General features: G+C 50.8%; 9 protein-coding genes across 9 annotated transcripts; 6 read left to right on the plus strand and 3 right to left on the minus strand.

Annotated features, from left to right (window-relative positions):
* Positions 1–2019: 2019 nt before the first annotated feature.
* On the plus strand, positions 2020–3922 carry N7489_005282 (MFS transporter; the record flags this gene model as incomplete). Its single annotated transcript, XM_056711034.1, has 2 exons — positions 2020–2385; positions 2471–3922. The coding sequence occupies 2 exons, from the start codon at positions 2020–2022 to the stop codon at positions 3920–3922; spliced, it is 1818 nt and encodes a 605-aa protein (XP_056569455.1).
* A 549-nt stretch (positions 3923–4471) lies between these two features.
* On the plus strand, positions 4472–5615 carry N7489_005283 (Mpv17/PMP22 family protein; the record flags this gene model as incomplete). The annotated part of the gene is made up of 2 exons (XM_056711035.1): positions 4472–5061; positions 5183–5615. 2 exons carry the CDS (start codon positions 4472–4474, stop codon positions 5613–5615), a joined length of 1023 nt encoding a protein of 340 aa, XP_056569456.1.
* Positions 5616–5942: 327 nt separating this feature from the next.
* On the plus strand, positions 5943–7946 carry N7489_005284 (exonuclease V; the record flags this gene model as incomplete). The annotated part of the gene is made up of 2 exons (XM_056711036.1): positions 5943–6381; positions 6511–7946. 2 exons carry the CDS (start codon positions 5943–5945, stop codon positions 7944–7946), a joined length of 1875 nt encoding a protein of 624 aa, XP_056569457.1.
* A 256-nt stretch (positions 7947–8202) lies between these two features.
* N7489_005285 (heme-dependent oxidative N-demethylase family protein) lies at positions 8203–9709 on the minus strand (the record flags this gene model as incomplete). Its single annotated transcript, XM_056711037.1, is given in 6 exon segments — positions 8203–8351; positions 8371–8969; positions 9037–9160; positions 9228–9280; positions 9340–9442; positions 9514–9709. The coding sequence occupies 6 exon segments, from the start codon at positions 9707–9709 to the stop codon at positions 8203–8205; spliced, it is 1224 nt and encodes a 407-aa protein (XP_056569458.1).
* Positions 9710–10213: 504 nt separating this feature from the next.
* On the minus strand, positions 10214–12155 carry N7489_005286 (dolichyl-P-Man:Man(6)GlcNAc(2)-PP-dolichol alpha-1,2-mannosyltransferase; the record flags this gene model as incomplete). The annotated part of the gene is made up of 4 exons (XM_056711038.1): positions 10214–10468; positions 10529–11323; positions 11373–12045; positions 12100–12155. 4 exons carry the CDS (start codon positions 12153–12155, stop codon positions 10214–10216), a joined length of 1779 nt encoding a protein of 592 aa, XP_056569459.1.
* A 180-nt stretch (positions 12156–12335) lies between these two features.
* N7489_005287 (RNA-binding snoRNP assembly protein NAF1) lies at positions 12336–14351 on the plus strand (the record flags this gene model as incomplete). Its single annotated transcript, XM_056711039.1, has 1 exon — positions 12336–14351. The coding sequence occupies one exon, from the start codon at positions 12336–12338 to the stop codon at positions 14349–14351; it is 2016 nt and encodes a 671-aa protein (XP_056569460.1).
* Positions 14352–14639: 288 nt separating this feature from the next.
* On the minus strand, positions 14640–16397 carry N7489_005288 (U4/U6-U5 snRNP complex subunit PRP3; the record flags this gene model as incomplete). The annotated part of the gene is made up of 1 exon (XM_056711040.1): positions 14640–16397. The coding sequence occupies one exon, from the start codon at positions 16395–16397 to the stop codon at positions 14640–14642; it is 1758 nt and encodes a 585-aa protein (XP_056569461.1).
* A 209-nt stretch (positions 16398–16606) lies between these two features.
* N7489_005289 (DNA-directed RNA polymerase I core subunit RPA190) lies at positions 16607–21867 on the plus strand (the record flags this gene model as incomplete). Its single annotated transcript, XM_056711041.1, has 4 exons — positions 16607–16859; positions 16924–17421; positions 17476–20158; positions 20254–21867. The coding sequence occupies exons 1-4, from the start codon at positions 16675–16677 to the stop codon at positions 21865–21867; spliced, it is 4980 nt and encodes a 1659-aa protein (XP_056569462.1). The 5' UTR covers positions 16607–16674.
* A 625-nt stretch (positions 21868–22492) lies between these two features.
* On the plus strand, positions 22493–23761 carry N7489_005290 (alcohol dehydrogenase family protein; the record flags this gene model as incomplete). The annotated part of the gene is made up of 5 exons (XM_056711042.1): positions 22493–22611; positions 22673–23451; positions 23502–23553; positions 23608–23652; positions 23704–23761. The coding sequence occupies 5 exons, from the start codon at positions 22493–22495 to the stop codon at positions 23759–23761; spliced, it is 1053 nt and encodes a 350-aa protein (XP_056569463.1).
* Between the last annotated feature and the right edge of the window lie 48 nt (positions 23762–23809).

A 23809-nucleotide genomic window follows, 5' to 3' on the forward strand; every position in this document is an offset into this window, starting at 1 on the left:
AATAGGGAGTAGATCAGATAAACACATTTGTCGGTGCTGGTATCAACCCGAGTATGTAATTGATAGACAACTCGAGCGCGTTTCCAGTACGATGTATTTGATAGTCTGAAATTGCGTGTATTGATTCTTACGTAGGTGATTTATTTGGTGCGATGTTTAAATCGTTCTCTACTTGCAAGGCTCTACTTGCAAGGCTGAACCACATGCTAGATGGCCGTTTAAGTGCCCCCAGCTGTCATGCAGCTTTTAGTGGGGACAAAGTGACTTGAACGCGTGTTTTGTTTCTTTGATCTTACTACCAATATGACTAGAAAATCTTTAAAATGAGAGAACCAAGTAGCCGAAGCCGAGAGACGTCTACTGATATGAATTGACACGTATAACCCTCTTGAGTACCAAGATCAAGACTATATAATCTGGATGCAAATGTATCTATTCCCAGTTGGGATCCACATTACCTGGCCTGAGGCAAAAAAGGAAGGCGCCAAGGGAGCGTAGAAAATTCTAGCTCCCGTACTCCGTAGAATGGGTGGCTTCGCTTTCCTTCCAGGCTTCCAAGGTTCTCCTTGAACTGATTTTTTCTGCAAGCCACCCGCGTGTAGTTTTACCCAGTATTGCCGAACCTTGGCTGAACCCTGGAGATATAGCCTTTTATAGCCTAATATATACATATTTTTAAAAGACACATCCATGCATATAACTGATTCCTAACTGGAACTAGAACCTTGGGCCCAGGAAATGTCTTTGATTATGCCTTGATTTTTCATTCCTTTTCTCTTTCGAGTCCGTACGTGTCTAATAATATGGCTGATATTAGCCCATGGGTGGCCTGATGGCCCCCAGGTGAACTCGACCAACACAACAATCGATGGAGCGAAGCACAGCGCTGGTGCCTAGCTTGGGTCAGATTCCAAAGATATTTGAAACGTACGAGATAAGCAAATTACGCGTTAGCGTCGGAAATAGCATCCTCATTGCCGACCTAGGTACTCAAACCGGGGCTAAATTAGAAAATACTAGAATATTTATACATATTGTACATAGTTAGTAGCTCCACCATGCATAAGCCTAATCTCGAGGATTTAATAATCAATCACAACATCCACGGGTTGGTACGAAGTATGTGCACGGAGTTCGCCGGTCATAAGAATCATAAACCCCATTTTTGTACGTGCACCGGAGATTACCCTTAAGCTGCCCGATCCAGGGAAGTTTAGATTTGTTGAAGCTTCGGTAGTTTCGGCAAGGTACCGAGTCCCATGCGGAACGTCCAAATGTGGGCTCCGAAGGTTATGCACGGCCCGATGTCCATGTGTGCACATTGGCTTATTAATTTTGTTTGTACGTTATTTATATGTTGTGCACGGAGCACGGAGCAGAAGGAAAAGAACGAAATTAATCTCTAGAATAGACTAGAACAGAAACGCTAGGACCTCTGGGATGTTGTAACTTGCAGCCCAGTTGACCAATCAGATCGATGCCGCGTACCCGATGAGCTCAACATAAAACGTTCATAAATCACGTGGCATAACAACGTGGCTGCAAACAGATAAGAGCACTTTTACTTCCAGGGCTGCATCTGAGTCTGCATCGGAGTACCTACCTAGGGTATGCATCTTTGTACTACGTATGGCCTTTATATCACCGAAGTGGACTGACATAAATCAGTATGAAATGTATGAAATCTTTATACTACAGTGTATAAAAATTATATAGAGGGCCCAGATGTCAGATTTTGATTCAAAAATATCTTGTCCGGGTCCGGGGCCCACCTATTCCCTGAGAACCGGATTCCACTTATCCGTACTTTATCTGCATATATCGTATTCATAATCCTACAAACCCCCCCTTTTGTATATAACTAGAGGCCCATCTCCAATCCACTGGTTTCCCTCGGCATTGATCTTTCCCCCGCAAAGCTTCACCCCTCCTTTTGACCTTAGACACATACCCGACCTCCAAGACCTCCAATACTGCCGAGTCCTATATACCACAACCTTAATTCACTACCTGCCCACCATGGCAGCTGACTCAGAGCCTCAGATCGACAAGATTGAGCCCTCTGCCCCAACGAAAATCCCATTCTGGCGCTTGGTCTTTGATCAGGGCGTCGTCACGCAAGAGATCATTGATCACCCATACCCCGGTTCAGGAACAGACGAGGACCCTTTTGCAGTAACATGGATCCCCGATGACCCTCGCAATCCCATGAACTTCAGCGAGGTGAAGAAATGGACTTTTACTATGATTGTAGCCATCGCAACATTGGCTGTTTCACTAGTATCATCTGCCTATACCGGCGGTATTCAAGAGATTATGATGCAGTTTAACATCGGACAAGAGCTTGCCACTCTTGGCGTTTCACTTTTCGTTCTCGGTTTCGCCGTAAGTCCTCCACTCTCCAGTCATTGGCTCTCGAGCTTGCGCAATCTGCTTGACATGCATACTGACGTTATTTTCTTGGGTATAGATCGGACCATTGCTCTGGGCCCCACTGAGTGAGCTGTTTGGTCGCCAAGTCCTGTTCATTACCACCTATGCCGCCCTCACAGCTTTCAATGCCGGTGTCGCAGGTTCTCAGAATGCCTGGTCTATAATTATCCTTCGGTTCTTCGCCGGCTCCTTTGGATCTTCGCCTTTGACCAACGCAGGTGGTGTCATTGCGGATATGTTTCCCGCTAAGCAGCGAGGTGTTGCCATGAGTTTGTTCGCCGCTGCACCTTTCCTCGGACCTATCATTGGCCCCATCGCTGGTGGATTCATTGGTATGAGTGACGGTGGCTGGCAATGGGTCATGGGTTTCCTTGCCGTCTTTGCTGGTACGGTTTGGATTATAGGCTCTCTAACGATCCCCGAGACCTATGCGCCCGTGCTTCTCCGCCGCCGTGCGGAGAGGCTCTCAAAGCTGTCGGGCAAGGTCTACCGGAGTAAGCTTGAGATCGACCAAGGCAAGGTTTCTCTCAAGGAGTCGTTCAAACTATCACTCTCCCGCCCTTGGGTTCTTTTGTTCCAGGAGCCTATTGTGTTCTTGCTATCTCTCTACATGGCTATTGTTTACGGTACCTTGTATATGATGTTTGCCGCTTTCCCTATTGTCTACCAGCAGTCCCGCGGCTGGAACCAGGGTGTTGGTGGCCTTGCCTTCCTCGGTATCATGATCGGCATGTTGATTGCCGTCGCCTACTCGCTCTGGGACAACAAGCGCTATATCGAGGTAACCGATGAACATAATGGCTTCGCACCACCGGAGGCACGTCTCCCGCCCTGCCTCGTCGCATCCGTCGCAATCCCAATCGGTCTATTCTGGTTCGCATGGACCAACTATCCCTCCATCCACTTCATGGTCAGCATTGCAGCTGGCGTCCCCTTTGGCTTCGGAATGGTTCTTGTCTTCCTCAGCATCATGAACTATCTCATTGACTCCTACACCATCTTCGCTGCCTCCGTGCTAGCTGCCAACTCCGTCATCCGTTCCCTCTTCGGTGCCGCTTTCCCTCTCTTCACCACCTACATGTATCAGAACCTGGGTATCCACTGGGCATCGTCGATCCCGGCTTTCCTAGCGCTCGCCTGCGTACCATTCCCATTCTTGTTCTACAAGTACGGTCCCGCGATCCGCACCCGTTGCAAGTTCGCCGCCCAGTCCGATGCGTTCATGCGCAAGCTCCAGGAACAGGTCACTACAGCGCCGGCGGAAGAGGAGAAAGTGGAATACGACCGCACAGAGGCTCCTGCGCCCGAAGGCTCGCTCTCCAGCGAGTCCCAGGACGGTGTTGAGGAACTCCCTTCTACGGAGCGCATTCGCAGCCGTGCGCACTCTGTCGCTTCCACTCGCACTGCTGGCTCGTTGGCTCGCTCGGTTACCTATGAAGGAAACCCTTACGACATTGACCGTGTCCACACTCGTGACTCTTTCAAATAGACGGCTGCTGAGCAGCTTGTTTATATCCCCTCTCACCTTACCATCTCTTGTCCGGGCATTGTCATACCTGTACATGCCTGTGTCACTCTAATCGTAGTTTCTATTGACCTCTTCCTCTGCCTCTTTCCCCCTCATGTCACAAAAAGTACCATTTTTGCGTGTTATATTTGTTTTTATTTTGATACCCGTTCATATCATCCATACATACTGAGGGCAACCTCATCCGACTAATGTTTTTATGGGATGCATTGTATCGAGCCGGAGTTGGGTTTGATTTTATAGAAATATCAATTGAAATGTCCATCTTACAACACCCCTTCCATGTATGCCTTCTATGAATATAGTAAATCTTTACAATAAACCCAACCCTAATCGGAACCTGCATCCGGCCCTTGCCTCGGAATTTCACCCGCTTTTCGGCCCTTATCGCCACAATCCCCGAGGTCGGATTTCAAGGCTCACTGTTTTGTCATTCCTGACAACTTTTTCTACTTCCACTTTCAATATTGGACTATCCTCACTTTGTAAATAATATATGTGGTCTTGGACATGAACCCCCTCCGAAATGGCCTCTTATCCAGGGCCTCGACCTCATCTTCAACCTCCACCCTCCGCCGACCGATAACCCCCAGATCCCAACCCCAGGTATTGCGCCAAGCACGCCCACAACGCCGATACAACTCCGACTTCTCCGCAGGGAAGACACCCGGCGACAGAAATGCCACACCTGCACACTCATCCCATTCGCACCATTCAAAAACCTCACCTCCACCGCGGCTGCCAGACACAACCCCCGCTACAGCGGCAGCCGGAGCAACGACCACACCCGTGCGAAGTCGCGGATTCCGCGAGGTGATAAAGGCCGGTCCGGTGGGGAAGGTGGGAAGATGGTATGCGCGCGTGCAGGAGCAAAAGCCGTACACGACGCAGTTCTGGAGCGCGATCGTCATCTACCTGTGTGGGGATCTGAGCGCGCAGATGCTGTTCCCTTCTGAGGTTCCTGCGCCTGCGAAATCAGATTCGGGAGATGGTGTTGCGGTTCAGGGGGATGGGGGCACTGTGAGCGCGGGTTATGATCCGCTTAGGACGCTGCGGCATTTGTGTGTTGGTGCTGGGTCGAGTATTCCGTCTTATAACTGGTATGTTCTGTGATGTGCGGTTTGGTTGTGCGACAGACGGCAAATGGTTTCGACCTATTGTTACCGTGTCGGGGATATCTGTGTGCGTATGTACATGTTAACTGATATAACCCGCTCTTAGGTTCATGTTCCTCGGAAACCATTTCAACTATCCGAGCAAGTTCCTGTCGATTTTGACCAAGGTTGTTGTGCAGCAGACGTGCTTTACTCCCGTATTCAACACGTACTTCTTTGGTATGCACTCTCTTCTTGCTGGTGCGACGCTCGACGAAATGTGGGAGCGGTTGAAGAAGGCTCTTCCTGTTAGCATCCAAAACAGCGTCAAGCTCTGGCCGGCTGTTACTGCGTTCAGCTTTATGTATGTGCCGGCGCAGTTCCGGAACGTCTTCTCTGGGTGCATTGCGGTTGGCTGGCAGACCTATTTGAGCTGGTTGAATCAGAAGGCTGCTAAGGAGGTTGCGGCTGCTGAGGCGCTTGCTGCGGCAGAGGGGATGAGTGTTGGCGCATTGCATGCTGTTTCCGGGGGGAATATGATATCTGCTGGGACTGCTTGAATGCATGAGACGTAGACATAAAGGGACAGTTGAGGCGATTGGATGTATAGATTTATAGAACCCTGCCGAATATTGGCTGGGGATGTTTCTTTTTTGTTCAAAGCGATGCATGGGATACCAAGAGCAATTACTTAGATCAATAGACTTCTCTTTTGCTAATTTGCAGCAAATTTCCATGATTCTATGTAATATTCCAGATTTCTACAATTGTCCAGTATGTGATGGCCAGCCAGTAAGAACAACCGGATTCTCACGACTTCTCCTCACTTAGGCACATTGGAATAACGCACCCGAACATCAACCTGATGATCCCCTCCAGTCGCAGGCATGTCCTGCCCAGAGAGAAGTGAGGATGAGTCAGACTACGGATCCGACTTCACCCCAGATGAAGAGGATCTGTTAAATGAGTTGCTGAACAAAGCCGTCGCGGAACACGCGACCGACGCCGACGCCACTTCGATCTCGACACCAACTTCGATCTCGACCCCAACCCCGGTCGAACCCATCACCGCACCAAAATCCCCAGAACTCGCCAATTTCGAGTCATTGCAACCGGCAGCTCTAGACGCACTCGTTGCAGACATCGAGGATGGCGTTGAGCCACCTAGCGTCCGGCTGCCTAAGGTGTTGGGCCGGGAAGGGCCTCGTTCGCTATGGCGGCAGTTGCAGCCTCGACCAGGTCAGACGGTTAGATGGGGTGCGAGTGCGAGTGCAATGGGGAGGTCAAATCCGCGCGCTGGTAACAACAACAGGCACAGCCCGTCTGGTATGCTTATTCGTTTTTACCTTTCCCCCTCCCCGTTGCGGTTGATCATCCACACTTTCCCAATAGATCTATTGAACCCATTACATCCAATTTGACTTGAGCTGACGACATCTTCTTCGAAGCGTTTAGTCGAACACTCTAATTCAACCGAGGGCCGAGAAATAGAACGCGAGCGCAACGCAGCGCGCGCGCTCGAATGGACACAGCAGGATCCCGCGGAGGCCGCGCTCGATACTCGATCCCCCGTTGAACGGTTCCGGCAAGCACCCAACAAAGCGTTCTCGGTGACTGATCTGGTCTCGCCGGCTTGGTGCGAGCTGCAGTACTGGTTCACGTTGACGAAACATGGGCGGAAGAGGAGGACTGCTGCTATGAAAAAGGGAAGCTCCATGCACAAGACGCTCGAGGACGAGATCTACACCACAGTCCCCGTGGAAATCACGACTAAAGAGGACGCGTGGGGTCTTAGGATATGGAATGTTATTCAGGGACTACGCATGCTGCGCGAGTATGGCGTTACGCGTGAGCTTGAGGTTTGGGGCGTTGTCGATGGGGAATTTGTCAATGGCATTATTGACCAGTTGTCCTATGAGTGTCCTGATTCGGAGCTTGAGGCTACTGCCGCTGGGTACTATGCAGATGCTGTAGCGTCGCGCGCTGCGCTGCCGGAGTATCAGATGTCCTTGTCGGACTTTTTGCTTTCTTCTTCGCAAGGGGGAATGAAGCTTTCTGACCTTGGACAGAATGGAGATGAGGAAACGGGGCACGCTGAGCAGGGACTGCCTGCGGAGGTCTATCATCTGCCCCGGATTTATTTGACAGATGTGAAGACGAAGGGTAACCGATCACTTCCGAGTGTCAAAAGCACAGGGTTTCGGCCTACTCTTCTTCAGCTGCAACTCTACTACCATATGCTCAACCGGCTGATCACGAGCGACGATGTCACTATTGACCTCCTCGCCGCTCGTTACGACTTCGACGCCGAGAAACCGTTCACGAACGCTTTCGTCTCGGAGGTTGGCGGCCTGAACGACCAATTCTTCGACGCTCTCTCTTCCCAAGAGTCCGAACAGAACGAGGGTCCTCCTACTGCTAGCCAGGACTCAACCGGCATGCTCCTAACACACAACAACCTTTCCCGTCTTTGGAGACTCATGATACAACAACTCCGTCTCACATTCCTTCCCGAAAATTCCTCCGACACGCGATCTATCGCACCATCTATCCCTTCAACTTCCCAGCCAGAGCTTTTGGAAGAATACTCAACCCTCCTCTCCCCGGTGCTCACAGCTAGATATCTCTCGTCTGCCGCCAACGAAGACCAAGAGAGACAGCTTATCGGAAGCCGATCTTTCCTCTTCGATCCGACATCCCTCACCTCCTACCTCAGTGACCAGATGACCTGGTGGCGCGGCAAGCGAGATCCTCGCGGTGTGGATATCATGGACGCGTGGAAATGTCGGATCTGCGAGTTCCGTGATGAATGCTCCTGGCGCGAGGAGCGTGAGATGGCTTACGCGAGACGGGGTGGAGGTCGAAGAGCTGGGCCCATTGCGGATATATGATTTGTTTTGGTTGAGTCTGAGTTACATTAAATGAATTCAGCGAGTGTAAGAATATGAAGTTGGTCCCCTTTGAGCATGCCCTTTTACTACATCTGTTGTGCCTGTCAAGGTCATTTGGATACACGGCTTGGAGATCAAGCCCAGACATCGCACTAATTGCATATAATAGCCATGATATTGGAAAGAAAAAAGAAACATCCAAATAATCGAACAAACAAAAAGGCATCATTCATGAAAAACCATAACCACATCGCACTCAAAGAGGATAACTCCTAACCTCATCCTCCCTCTCAAGCTCCAAACCCCCCTCAACCTGCATTCTATGCTTCTCATCCAAATACTCCAACAAAACATCCTGATACTTCTCCTTCCCCTTATACCGACCAACATCATCTCCCCCAACTCCTGATCGCATCCACCAAACGCCCAGGGACATAAGGCTCCTCAACAATGGCAGTAATAGGCTCAAAATAAGTCCGAATGGTAAAAACCACCGCGCCAGATCTCGGCAATCTCCTCAGCGACTGCCTCTCCGAGCGAAAGAAATGATTCTCAATAGCGCGGTTCTTCTCCGCCGTGTTCCATGACACCGTCTCCGCATCCTCAGACCCAATACTATGCGACCACGCCAGGTTATCGTCCACCTGGATGAAATAGTTATTCCGCAGAACAGGCTCTTCGGGCCGTAAGCGCCGGAAGAAATTCACCATCCCTTTCTCCAGCCTGCTCTTGAATTGCGGCACGTCGCCTGATGTGTGGATTTCAGATAGTCGCATCCCGAATTTGTCGCTCAGTCGCCAAAATCCCGCTAGCAGGATCGCACCGGCTAAAAGGTAGTATTCGCCGTCTGCTCGCTCGATCATGAGCGCTAGGTCGTCTTGGACGAGCCGCGCTGCTGTCGCCATTGGGTCTTCCGGGAGTGGGCGTTGGGTTATGTTGAAGGTTTCGTTTGTTACTTTGTTGGTTATTCCCGTTGTGGTCTTGGTGAACATGCTTGGGTATCTTTCGGGGAGGTAGGCGCATCTGGTGGGAGGGGTGTTAGGGGGTTGTTGGAAATGGGTGGGTATGGGCATGCTTTGATTGCCCTTACAGTTCTTCCAGTAGTTCGATTGCAGCATCCATTGCCTCTGGTGCTGTATGGCAGCATTTTCTCCCGCGCTCTTCGATACGGCGTGCTTTGTCGGCGTGGTATTTCAGATAGTGGTTGTCGAGCTCTGCGTTCGGGGTATAAGGTCAATGGTCAATGGGCTGGTTGGATCTGACTATCGAAGAACAACCCACCGATCCATTCGTCCCATTTCATGCTCCTTAGACCCAGCGTGATGTAGTACTTCCTGCCAGAAAAGGTTAGAAGACAGCCAGAAATATCCTTCAATGGATTTGTTCAACATACGGGCCATATCTAAATGGCCGGTAGGGAATTGGCTTTGTCGAGTGGACATCCCATTCTGGGTATGGGGCTGCTGTTGGCCGTTTGAAATCCGATGGAGTCCATTCTACATGTATGCAGCAATAGTCAGTGAGTCTTCCTCATTCTTGTATGTGCTGATATCCCTCATTTACTTACCACCCGGTGGCCTGGTTACCTTCCCTCTCACAGCTGCAGTGGGTTTCTCTAGATCACTTCTCGAAGCTCTGGCTGCCCACTTGCGGGAGACCAAGATAACAAGCCAGACACATATACTGAGGATGAGAGAGGCATCCACAACTTTCTTCGTCGGGGTCGATAAGATAGTTTCCCATAGGGGTTCAGGTATCGACATGGTTATGGCGAGTTACTTCTAGACAGTACCTAGCTCGAGGAATCAAAAGTTGTTTTAGTATATACTATAGCGCAAACCGGACCGCCCTTATCAAGTCTAAAATGCGGAGAAGGTTATTAACTGTATACGTAGATGGTTCTGTCATGCGAGATGCAGTGTTAATCCGATACGAGATAGGACGTCTTTGGCCGACATGCTAATTGTGGCTGAGGATAGACACTATCTTTTCTGGGGAAGAGGGGACGCCGTCTTTTTCGAGCTGTCAGATCCGGGACTGCATGATCTCTGTCCGTGGATTGTCTGTTGTTGGTGTCAGGTGGAGCGGAGTGAGGATTATCTGCGGAGAAAAGCCAAAAGTTCATAGGGATATTTTGTCCCGATTGGGAAAGGTGACGCTACACTTGTACTTGATAGCCTCATGTGTTGATTATCTGCTTGCATTAGATGCGAGTGAATCCCGTGTTTATTTCTTACGTAATTATTCTAGAGGCATTGTTCCTGAATCTATATATGGCCTGGCACTCTTCGTTGGAGAAGACAGTATTCTCCCCATTTGCGTCGGAAGCGAGCTGGGATGACTGGGAAATCAGGGATCCAGATCAACCGACCCAGCAGACCTGTTCGAGACGCATCGAGGAAGCTCGCGCAGGAAAGCGTTTCCCACTGCGCCTTGTCTAGGAGGTAATGAGGCTCTAGCTCGGTTGCATCGTGACCAGGGAAGTAAGAGTCAGCCAGGAAAGAACACTGAGAGATATCCGTCTGTTATAAAGTCAGCAAAGAGACAGAATAATCGCTCCAATGCCACACTAAGACACTTACGTATTTGCTAGGGTCCTCGATGTTGAGATCATTCATGCCAGACGGGATCTGTGAGGCACCATCCAGACGCCCAAGATAACTCGGTGCGTCTGGGAACTCGCCCGGAAGTAGTCCTCTGAATTCACTTCGGATGAACTTGGCGCGCATGTCGTTGGGAAGGAAATATGAGGACGGGAAGCGATACCACTCCTTACCGAAACACACCGAGTCTCCTGCCTGCGCGATATCCACACTCTGCAGGGGCTCGAACACCTTCAACGGAGCGTTATAAGCCGTAACCATCCCTAGAGTGCGCAGCATGCCGGCATTCAGACCAACTAGGACAACCGACATGGCTGCTGCAACCTTCAGTTTAGTTGGTAGGCGGCCGATCAGTTCCTTCTGGTTAGTAGAGCCAAGGTAGGTCAGGATAATATGGAAGCTCAAAGCTGCGCTGAGTGCCAGAAACGGGTATGCTGGGTACATAAACCGCTCTTCTTTGTGTGGTTGGACTGAGAAAATCCCGAACCACATATAGAATGGAGCGACCAGGGTCATGGACCGCAATGAGGTCTGCAAGGAGGTAGTGTGTGATCGAAAAACGATCTGGAAAAGCAGAAGGGGCGCGGATAGCATGGCGAGAACAAACCAGACATTGAAGTTGAGCAAGAGGTTTCGAATATAAAAACTCCACGGCTCAGTTCCAAAGATATCCGGTCCCTTACCTTCTCCTCCTAAAATGTTGTATGCAACAATGTTCCAAGGCACGAGGACGAGCTTCCGAAAGAAAGCGTAGTCAACTGCAACTTCAAGAGCCTGTGATACATCTTAGTAAAGACATTGACACAAGTGGAATGTCACATACCAGAATTGACAAACAACGGATGATGCCATCAAAGACATTGTACACTAGTGACCCAACAGATCCAGACATGAAACTAACAATAGCGTCCTCAGCCAAAAAAGGGACAATGAGAGCACCAGCAAAGGGCCACCCAACAATTGTTCCCAGCCCAAACCACATGATGCCCTGCGCTGTTTTCCGGCCATTCTTCCAATTCAGGAACGAAGCTAGACCGAGCATAGACATATACATGGTAAAACTAGAGGGCAAAAAGGCGGTCGAAGCATGAAACATGCCAGGGCTCAGTGTGATGATCATGACAAACAAGAGACCGATGCGGGGACTGAGTGTACGACATATCGCAGAGTACAGTCGAGTCTGGCAGGCGGCGCACATAAATGCAAGAGATAGGCGAATTGTATAGAATTCAGCTGCCTTGCTGTGGACCACCAAAGACCCGATCTTGCCTACAGCAGCATGGAGGGACACGTAGAGCCAGCTCCGGATAGAATAAACCGGGGAATATTCCCAGGTTTGAAGACCATATCCATGTTGCAGATAATGTGTAGGTTCCCAAAAATTGAACACCTCATCACAATCTTGAATTGGGGAGAATATTGCGGCGAGAGTGTTGGCAATTAGGCAAAGGTAGAGAGTGATGTTGAGGGGAATGTAGAAGGGAGCTGGTGGGGGTCTATGCATAGGTTAGCTTCATTCATGTTTGACCCCACAAGCTCCATACACATACTGCTTCTTTGTCCGAGGTTTATGGGCATCACCCAATGCATTGTCGTTCCCTGCCATCTTGCAAGTTGGAGTTAGCTATGCAGGTAAGTTGAAAGGCGACAGAGCTGCGATAACCGATAAGACCTCGTTGACCGCCCATGCGGAGTCTGGCAAAATAAAAAAAGTTTCCCGTTCGACTTTTGATCTTTCGAGTTGAACTGGTTTTTATTCAATAAATATCTGGATTGAAGATTCAATATGGACGGACATCAGAACCCCTCAAATGACGCAGGTGCTGGTGAAGGCCCTGCCCCGAAAAAACCCTGTCTTATCGAGACGCCTATCGCAGGGACCCCAGACAACGGCAGCGATTTCTATAACACCCCCTTGGCTGCAGGTACACCAGAGATGGGTACAACCAGCTTGAATGCTGGAAACAGTGAAGCTGAACCTTCCACTTCCTCCAAGCCAAGCAATATGATCCCCGGATTGAACCTTATCCACCACCCCTCCGAACAAGAAACTGGCTCGCAGTTGACCGAACACACAATTAAGCGAGAGCAAGATCAACATGTGAACCACCAAGAGTCCGAAACAGAAACCAAGCGAGAGGAAACCCAGCACACCTCTCAGGCCGAGCCCACCGAGGCAGTTATTAAGGAGGAGACAGAGGCGAACCAAATTAAAATTGAACCCACTGCTCCCCTCGGCGAAGCTATGGATGTCGGGCAATATACCCGCGAGCACAATATGATCGAAGCCACTGGCCAGGCTGGCAACGACAACGAAGAGGAGCACCCTGAGTGGGAGGTTGACTCTTCCCCGTACGAGTCATCTTCAGACAGCTCTGATTCCTCGGACTCCGATGATAGCGACGATGAAGACTACCCCATCCTCAGCCCCGAGGAGCAAGCACAGATTCTCATGCGGGCGGAAGGTGGCTCTGATGACGAGGGAGACGGCAAGGGAAAACCAGGCGGACAACTGCGGACCACCAACGAGATCGAACAGGAGATCCTGCCTGTCCCTGACGTTAATATCACCCCGGAGATGAAGATTGTGTTCCTCGGCAAAGTTCATGCGGCTATCGACAACAATGTTCTTATCGAGGCCAATACCTCTGGAGAATATCAGGTACTCGAGTCGGGCTCCTTGCTCTGCTCTGAAGATCGCCAGATCACGGGTGTAGTAGCAGAGACCCTGGGCAGAGTGGAGAATCCTCTGTATACCGTCGCGTTCGCCACAGCCGCCGAAGTTCAGGAGAAAGGCTTAGTCAAGGGCAAGGATATTTTCTATGTCGAGGAGCACTCCACCTTTGTGTTCACCCAGCCGCTCAAGGGCATGAAGGGAAGTGACGCCTCCAACTTCCATGACGAGGAAATTGCCGAAGAAGAGATGGAATTCTCTGACGATGAGGCGGAAGCTGAATACAAGCGGAAACTGAAGCAGAAGAGACAGGAGCGAAAGGAAGCCAGAGAAGGCCCCAAAGGCAAGAAGCCAGCCCCAGGACCTTCAAAATTGAACCAGACCGAGCTCAACTACGATGATGCCGGAGCTGAGGAGGGCTACACCCCTCTTGCCCGCCCTACCAACCTCTACGAGATGATGAATACTCGCGAGCCACCAGTTGAAGGCAACGAGCGTGGCGGGTTCCGTGGCGGAAGAGGCCGCGGCCGGGGTGACCGTGGACGCGGAGGACGAGGCAGAGGCGGACGCGGAGGAAGGGAGTGGGACCAGGATCGTCGGCCTCAGCAGGCCACCGGTTCGACCCAGGAGTCTCAGCCTCAACCTCAAGCCCAGCCCGCTGCTCCCTACGGCCAGCCAATGTACCAGCAACCACAGCAGCCATACGGGGTTCCCCAGCCCTTCGCCGCGTATGCGCAGTACGCACAACAGCAGACCCAGAACCCGCAACAGCCGCAATTCAGCCAAGGTGGAGCGCAGCCACCGATGCCCTTCCAGTTCTCCCCATATCCGGCCTTTCAACAGCCGCAACCCAATAACTTCCAGAACGTTCAACAGGGTGCTTCTCAATTCAATCCTCAATCCATGGCTATGTTGCAGCAACAACAGCAGCAACAATTCCTGCAGCTTTTGCAACACCAGCAGCTTTACCAACAATCTCAACAGCATTACCAACAGCCCCAGCCTCAACAGCAACAGCATCAGCCTCCCCAGGCCCAAACTCCAGCTATGAACTTTGACCAAGTTAAAGCCCAGCTGGATCTGCTGCGAAACCTGAGCGGCGGGAACCAGGGTCCTCCTCCTTCCTGATAACTTTGTTTTCCATATATGTTCTTCTGTGATATCCTAGTAACAAAATATTTGCTTTGCATACGGAGCGGGGTTTATGTGGGCATGGAAATTTTGGGTTCGATTAAAAGTTTTTCATAGCTCTAATTGAGTGTCTGTTTTGAACAATTTACGGTGCCTAATGGGACAGTAGACAATAGAAATAAAAGTCTTGAGCATCATGCATATGAATGATAATGGCTATGAAGCAAATTCGCTATCTGTAAAAGTACAATAGACCTAGACTTTGATTATCAGCCGTAGGAAACGTTAATATTCAGCTGGCTTGGCACTCTTCGCCAGTGTCCAGAAGTTCTCCATCTTGGCTCGGGACAGGGCTGCTTTGGCAGCAGAGTCTGTTTCACAGATACGAGCACCAAACCATTTCCTGAAGGCCCGGCCTTTGGTCTGACCTTCCCATAGGAGATTACATGTATTCGCGCTGAAGTCCCGAGGCTCTCCTTTATCATCTTCAGTGGATAACCAGGAAACCTTAGCTTCGGGGCTGTCTGCAGGTACTCGATCAGATCCAGGGTTTTCGGTCCAATCAATGCGGTTCAACATCAGCTTCCGGTAATTTTTGATGGAGTGCTGGCCGCCCTCGACAATCACCAGGTTAAACCGTGGATGCATGACACACATGCCCGTCAGATTATTTTGCTCTGCGTTTTTGCCGATCTTGAAGCGGTTCCGGCCGCTCGCCAGACTGTCAATTCGATACACAGATTGGAAGATGCCCAAAGAGGCGTCCTTTTCCTTTTGAGCTTCCAACTTCTCGCGCCGTTGCTCCTTAGTCAGTTTGCGCTCTTCGTTCGCCATCTCGTGCGCCTCCTTCCGATCTGCGATCTCCCTGGTCACGCGAGCTTCCACAGCCGTGGGATCCTTCACAGCTTGTTCTCCCAACACCCGCATGAGATTGGATTTCTTGACCTTTGGAGGCGGTGCTTCCTCGAGTCCCAGTCTGATCTTCGCTTGCTGTTCCTTCAAATCTGCCATGCGTCGCTGCCGCCGAACCTTGGCTTGTTCTTTCGGCGTAAGGAACATGGGCTTTTGCGCAGGCATGTGCTTTTCTTGCGGAGGTTCCAGCTCAATAGGATGCTGGACATAGCTGTTGAGGGTATCAAGTTTGATGTTTTCCTGGTGATCAATTGCGTCATAGTCGCTGCCATCAACTAACTTTGCATCCCACCACTCTACAGCGGGCGGAGCAGGAACAAGGAACGCTTTCTCCACATCGATGTCCTCGTCAAGTCCAGCCTGTCGCGATTTCTCTGCAATTCTTTTCTTCATAGCTTCCAGCTGTGCCTGTCTGCGTAGTGCCGCTGCCTGTTGGATGTATTTGCCCTTCTGATTGAAAAGGAGTTCTCGCGTTTTTCGGGGCTTTGCAATCGTTGCTTTGGGGTTGATAGCCGGGTCGAAGTAAGGGTTATTCTTGATTTCCTCGACAGATGGACCAGACAAGTCAAGCTGGGGCCCACCGGCACGTTTTGGTTTAGTCTGTCGCCCATTCGCACCACGATATTCCGGGGTAGTGTCAGAGAGAAGCGCAGGATGAAGGCCAACATCCAGACCACCGCGAGCCTTGGACATGCCCTCGTCGTCGTGCGCCGGTGGTTGATAGGACGGTACGGGTGCACTGGGTCGTGGTTGAGAGGGGGCGCTGGCTCGTTGAGTAGCTGCAGCGACTCGAGCTTTCATTTGTTCTAGCTTCGACATCCCAGGAGCAGGTGGTGGCGGGGGAGGACTTGCAGAATCCGGTGCGGGTGGTGCGGGTGGTGCGGGAGGTCCTGGAGGTGCTGGCGGCGTTGGTGTCGCTCTCACACCACCATGCGCCTGTAGACGAGCGCGCACAGCTTCTGCCTTTGCCCTTGCTTCCGCCATGATTTTCGCAATATCTGGCTTGCCCGGGGCAGCACCTCCTTGACCTGGTACTGGGGACCCATGGTTGGAGCGGGTCCTCTTCTGGGAGTTGTCGTGTTGATCCTCAGGGTGAGGACGCTTCAGCGCGTTACCCGATGCATCGGCCATGATGTAGATGGCTTCACACGCACTCGGTCTCCAGGCGATAGGAAAATAGAAAAACGTGGAATAAGCGAAGGATAGACAAGCAGCAGGAATTGTGCATGACAAGAGTAGTCCACGCAGAAACCCAAAAAGGGCAAGGCGGTGGAGTCGGGCAGAAAATAAGTTGCTCCTCCGAAAAAAAAAAGTTCGCTCCAGAACTAAAAGCACTTGGAGGTCTGAATCCGAGCACTTTGATTTCGTGCGCCAGCGTTTTCTGTTGCTCAAGGAGCTGCAGGCTACAATGGCAACTTTTGCGCGCCCGGTCGCCTCGACCATTAATGGGGTCGACTTCAATGTCTACTCCGAGGAAGAGATTAAAGCTCTCTCGGTGAAAAGAATTCACAATACTCCGACTTTGGATTCATTTAACAATCCTGTTCCTGGTGGTCTTCAAGACCCTGCTATGGGAGCTTGGGGGGATCATGTGTAAGTCTTGAATCGATCAGTATACTGTTCAATCTTTAACGTGAGAGATTTTCTTATTCTACAGATGCACTACCTGTCGCCAGAACTCTTTCACTTGTACCGGACATCCTGGACACATTGAGCTGCCAGTACCCTTCTATAATGTCACCTTCTTCGATCACATCTTCCGCCTCCTGCGAGCACAATGTGTGTACTGTCTTCGCTTGCAGATGGGCCGCAACCAGGTCAACATGTACACCTGCAAATTGCGCCTTCTGCAATATGGATTGGTCGACGAAGTTGCTGTTGTCGATGCGATGGGAGCCGTCAAAGGTGCCAAATCAAAGGCCACCAAGGGCAAGGAAGACGATTCGGACGACTCAGACGATCCCGATGATGATGACTACATGCAAAAGAGGGCTGATTATGTCACTCGGCGCATCCGCGAAGCCAAGAAGGAGGGCAAATTGGACGGATTGATGCCTGGCGGACAGAACCCTATTGCCGCAGAAGCCAGACGGGAGTTGATCAAAGCCTTCTTCAAGGATATCAACGGATTCAAGAAATGTGTCGGCTGCAGCGGGTACGTTATATTCCTCGACCCTGACTTTGGCTTTCCCGGCTAACATTATGGCAGAGTATCCCCCTCCTATAAAAAGGACCGCTACAACAAAATCTTCCGAAAGCAATTACCCGAGAAGCAGAAGCTTGCAATGCTGCAAGGAGGATTCCAGGCATCGAATACCATGGTCCTTCTCGAGCAAGAAAGGAACGCCAAGTCCAAGAATACTGTTTCCGAGGTCCACGGAGCCGAAGAGGAAATCCGCCGTGGCGTGGCTGTCGTGCAGGAGGCACAAGGATCGACTGGTCAAGAATTCATGTCTTCTTCCGAAGTCTATGGAGCTCTTCATCTTCTCTTCCAGAAGGAAAGTGAGATCCTGCAGCTTGTCTACAATTCTCGGCCTGTGCCCAAGGGAGTGAAAGCTATTTCGGCAGACATGTTCTTCATCAAGAGTATTCTGGTGCCGCCAAACAAGTACCGCCCCGCAGTCCAGCAGGGTGCCGGAACAGTCATGGAGGCACAGCAAAACACTTCGTTCAATGCGATTTTGAAGGGCTGTGACACTATCAACCAAATCAGCAAGGAGATCCAAAACGAGGAAGAGAAGACCATGTCCCGTGCGCGGAACTACAGTGATCTCCTTCAAGCTATCGTTCAACTCCAAGATGTGGTCAACGGTTTGATTGACCGCGATCGTACCTCGGTCACCGGATCAGCTGCCTTATCACAGCCGAACGGTATCAAGCAGATTCTGGAGAAGAAGGAAGGTCTCTTCCGAAAGAACATGATGGGCAAGCGTGTCAACTTTGCTGCTCGTAGTGTTATCTCACCCGATCCCAACATCGAACCCAACGAGATTGGTGTACCCCTTGTCTTCGCCAAGAAGTTGACTTTCCCTGAACCTGTGACAAACCACAACTTCTGGGAGTTGAAGGAGGCTGTTATCAACGGTCCCGACAAATACCCTGGAGCCTCTTCCATCGAGAACGAGAATGGACAAGTCATCAACCTCAAGTTCAAGAACCTGGAAGAGCGGACAGCTCTTGCCAACCAACTACTCGCACCGTCAAATTGGCGCCAGAAAGGTTCGCGCAACAAGAAGGTCTACCGTCATCTCACCACTGGTGATTACGTCTTGATGAACCGTCAGCCCACTCTGCACAAACCCTCCATAATGGGTCACAAGGCTCGTGTCCTTCCCAATGAGCGGGTTATCCGCATGCACTACGCCAATTGTAACACCTACAACGCCGATTTCGACGGTGACGAGATGAACATGCATTTCCCTCAAAATGAGCTTGCTCAAGCCGAAGCCAGAATGTTGGCAGACGCCGACCACCAGTATCTCGTTGCCACATCAGGCAAACCGCTGAGGGGTCTGATTCAAGATCATATTTCCATGGGAACGTGGGTTACGTGCCGTGACAGCTTCTATGACGAGGAGGATTATCACCAGTTGTTGTACAGTTGCTTGAGACCAGAACATTCGCATATCGTCAGTGACCGGATCCAACTGGTCGAGCCTGCCATGCGAAAGCCTAAGTGCCTATGGACCGGAAAGCAGATCATCACGACAATCCTCAAGAACATCCAACCCCCAGAGCGAGGTGGTTTGACCTTGAAGAGCAAGTCTTCAACCCCTGGCGAACGATGGGGCAAGGGCAACGAAGAAGATGAGGTTATCTTCCAGGATGGAGAGTACCTTTGTGGTATTCTCGATAAGAAACAGCTCGGTCCCACCGCCGGCGGTCTCATTGATGCCGTCCATGAAGTTTATGGATACAGCACTGCTGGCAAGCTCATCGGTATCCTTGGAAGACTCCTCACTCGCGTCCTGAACCTGCGGGGCTTCAGTTGTGGTATCGATGATCTTCGATTGACCAAGGAAGGTGACCGTATCCGCAAGGAGAAGTTGGCCACTGCTCCCCAGATGGGTCGCGAAGTTGCTCTGAAGTATGTGACCTTGGACCAGGTTCCTGGTGACCAGACCGCCGAGTTGAACCGCCGACTGGAGGAGGTTCTTCGCGATGACGACAAGCAAAGTGGCCTGGATAGCGTTTCTAACGCCCGGTCTGCCAAGCTCTCTTCTGAAATCACCAGCGCGTGTCTCCCATCCGGCCTCGCTAAGCCTTTCCCCTGGAACCAAATGCAGTCTATGACGATATCTGGAGCCAAGGGATCAGGCGTTAACGCCAACCTGATTTCTTGTAATCTCGGCCAGCAGGTTCTTGAAGGTCGCCGTGTACCACTCATGATCAGTGGAAAGACTCTTCCGTCATTCAAGGCCTTCGAAACACACCCGATGGCTGGTGGTTACGTCTCTGGTCGTTTCTTGACCGGAATCAAGCCTCAAGAATACTACTTCCACGCCATGGCTGGTCGTGAGGGCCTGATTGATACTGCTGTCAAGACATCTAGATCTGGTTACCTGCAACGTTGTTTGATCAAGGGTATGGAAGGCCTCAAGGCCGAGTACGACTCCTCTGTTCGTGAAGCGTCAGATGGCTCCGTTGTTCAGTTCTTGTACGGAGAGGACGGTCTCGATATCACCAAACAAGTGCACCTGAACGACTTTGACTTCCTTGCTCAGAACCACATCTCCATTTCCAAGCAAGTCCAAGCAGATGATTACCACAAATTGGCGAAGGAGGATGTTACGACTTGGCACAAGGATGCTATGAAAGCGGTCCGCAAGACCGGAAAGATTGATGCTGTGGACCCTGTATTGTCTCACTTCCCCCTGGAGGAAACCTCGGAAGTACATCTGAAGCATTTGCCCAGGAGCTAAAGAAGGTATGGACTCGCTATCTCTTCCCCAATATTCTTTGCCATGCTAACAACTTTTGAAAATAGTACGCGGATGTCAACAAGAACAAGCTCATTAAAGACAAGAAGAAGAACATCGAGGGCAAGGTTACCAAGAAGACCTTCGAGGCCTTGATGAACATGAAGTACATGAAGTCCATCATTGACCCCGGTGAGGCGGTCGGAATTATGGCCGGTCAATCCGTCGGAGAGCCGTCCACACAGATGACTCTCAACACCTTCCATTTGGCTGGTCACTCGGCAAAGAACGTCACATTGGGTATCCCCCGTTTACGTGAAATTGTTATGACTGCAAGTGCCAAGATTATGACGCCTACGATGACTCTTCTTCTGAACGAGGAGATCTCTAAAGAGGACTCGGAGAAATTCGCCAAGGCTATCAGCAAACTGAGCATTGCTGAACTCGTTGACAAGGTGCAAGTCAGGGAACGCATTGGCTCGGGCATTGGCCACTCCAAGGCTAAGATCTACGACATCGAGATCGACTTCTTCCCGTCTGAAGAATACACCAAGGAATACGCCATTGAGACAAAGGATGTTCTGGTTGCTCTGGAATCCAAGCTCATCCCTCGGTTGGTGAGACTCACCAAGGCTGAGCTCAAGAAGCGCAACGAAGAGAAGAAGGGCGTCAAGGGCACGACTTCTCAGCCTGAAATCGGTGTTTCAGTCGGTAGAATCGCGGAGGCACCGAGAGGCGCCGACTCCGAGGCCCAGCCAGCCGACGACGACAATGAAGATGATGAGGACGATGCCAAGCGGGCCGCCAGCGCTCAGAACAGGGGCAACCAGGTCTCCTACGAAGAACCCGACGCCGGCGAGCAGGATATCATCAGACGCCAAGACAGTCCTGACGAAGAAGAAGACGAAGATGAAAGCAGCAAGCCTGCCAAGGCCACTCGTGACGTGCAAATGAAGGACGGCTCCGACTCTGACTCCGAGGATGATTCCGATGACGAGACCGCCCAAGACAGCAAGGCGCGCGAGGAGGATGTCATGGGCAAGTTTGAGGAGATCACGAAGTTCAAGTTCGATCCTAAGAAGGGCAACACGTGCACCATCCAACTGCAGTACGATGTCGAGACCCCTAAGCTTCTCCTCCTTCCCCTGGTTGAGAAGGCTCTCCACCTCGCCGTCATCCAGTGCATTCCCGGCATGGGCAACTGTGTCTTCGTCGAGGCTGACGAGGCGAAGGGTGATCCCGCCAACATCGTCACCGAGGGTGTCAACCTTCTCGCCATGCGCGACTACCAGGATATCATCAAGCCCCACTCGATCTACACCAACTCCATCCACGACATGCTCAACCTGTACGGTGTTGAAGCTGCTCGTGGCACCATCGTCCGCGAAATGGATGCCGTTTTCAAGGGTCACAGTATCTCCGTTGACAACCGTCACTTGAACTTGATCGGTGATGTGATGACACAGTCCGGTAGCTTCAAGGCCTTCAGTCGTAACGGCTTGGTCAAGGATGCCTCGTCTGCTTTCGCTCGGGCCAGTTTCGAGACTACTGTCGGTGCCCTGAAGGACGTTGTGCTCGAGAGGGGTAATGATAACCTCAAGAGTCCTAGTAGCAGAATTGTTGTTGGCCGTGTCGGCACCGTCGGCACTGGTTCGTTCGACATTCTTGCTCCTGTAGCATAGTCTCTGACTGGACGGAGTTCTGAAATGTGTATTCTTGTTTTTTCCCTCATGTGTATATTGTATTTATGCAAAGCTCTTGTTATTCTTTTCGTTTTTTTTTGTGTTTTCGCTTCATCTTTGATGTGTCGATGATCTGGAGTTTGTCTTTGTGCAGCGGAACCAAAAAGTCCTGTTCATATTAGCATCTTGACTAGTTCGATAAATAGATCTTCCCTAAGTAATGATGTTATAACGTGACCTATACTTCTCTTATTCTCCTTATGTACCTGATAGTCTCGGACTACCTCAAGGGCTCTACAACATATACCATTACCCCGCAAAAGCCCCCGCGATCAAAAACGGCTTTGATACATTCTTCACTGAAACCGTGAAGGTCAGCTTTGCCACTGGAACAGTCCAAATCTCAATTCAAGAGAACACATTGTATCTCTTTATGCCAAAATGCAGTTTATACTCGTTTCCCTGCTGCGCCTGGGTAAATCTGAGATCTGCCGAGGTCCCTCGGCGATGTCGCCGGACTAGGCATATCCCTGTGACTTGAACGATAATTGAATCTCAGCTGCAACCTCATCAAACCTCTTAATATACTCTGCACAAACCACAGGAAAGATCATAGTTTGCCAAAATGCAAGCCGTCGTCTTCAAGGGCCCGTTGAAGGTATCCATCGAGCAAAAGCCCATCCCCCAGATCCAAGATCCAACAGATGTCATCCTGAAGGTGCGATACACTGCATTATGTGGCAGGTAAGCAATCAAGACCTACCTAGGTATCTCTAGCAGCGCACAACGGTTCATATTCGCGTAGTGAACTCCATGTCTTTCGCGGCCACCAAAAGTCCGGCACGGAGTTTATCATGGGCCATGAGTTTACAGGCGAAGTTGTCGAGCTTGGATCAGACATAAAGAACTTCCAAAAGGGAGACCGAGTAGTCTCCCCCTTCACTGCGAGCTGCGGGGAATGTTTCTACTGTGAGCGTGGCTTTTCCTCTCGGTGTGCTCGAAGCCAGCTATTCGGTACTGTTGCACTTGATGGTGGCCAGGCCGAGTACGTACGTGTTCCACTAGCCGATTCGACTCTTGCCAAAGTACCAGCTTCAATCGACGAGAAGAAGCTGGTTCTTATGGCCGATATATTCCCGACTGGGTACTTTGCTTCTCTGAATGCTTTCTCTGGCACAACGCCAGAGGAGATCCGAAAAAGCACGGTACTTCTCTTTGGTTGTGGCCCTGTCGGTATCTGCGCACTTATTAGTGCGCTCGATTACAAGCCGAAGACCCTGATTGCAATTGATAGCGTGTCTTCCAGACTAGCACTTGCACAGAGTCTAGGAGCCGAGCCTTGGAATTTCAAGGAGGACGAGGAAGGACTGCGCCAAAGGGTAAAGGATCTTACTGACGGTCGTGGAGCGGACATCGTTATCGAAGTTGTCGGACATAGTAGTGCCCTCAGGATGGGGTTCGAGTTGTTACGACCCTGGGGCCGTATATCGAGTGTGGGCGTACACAATCAGGATATCCCGTGGACTGGGAATGAAGCTTACGGAAAGAACCTTCGTCTACAGATGGGCCGATGCCCTGTACGGAGTATGTCTGGTTCCACATCTTACTTGGATTGTCTTGCTCAATTGTGCTAGGTATCTTTGGTCCGGCGATGGACCTCTTCGAAAAGAAGCAGGACACCCTCAAGTGAGTTTGGCTAATCTAATATTTGTTGTTTTGCGAGTATCTAATGATTCCCAGCTTCATGTCTCAAGATATCCGTCCACTCTCGCAGGCAGTTCAAGCGTAAGCTCTTCTCGTTCAGATCTTGACGTCCTATGATTGACTCTTCGGTAGATATGACGACTTCGATAACATGCGGGCACACAAGGTGATCTTTGAGGCGGATAAGTGATGAGACCTACTTAGTAGCGAAGATCGGAAATCCAGGAGTTATTTGAGC

The sequence above is a fragment of the Penicillium chrysogenum genome (genome assembly GCF_028827035.1).
Source record: "Penicillium chrysogenum strain IBT 35668 chromosome Unknown utg000002l_segment0_segment0, whole genome shotgun sequence".
NCBI classification, from domain to species: Eukaryota; Fungi; Ascomycota; class Eurotiomycetes; order Eurotiales; family Aspergillaceae; genus Penicillium; species Penicillium chrysogenum.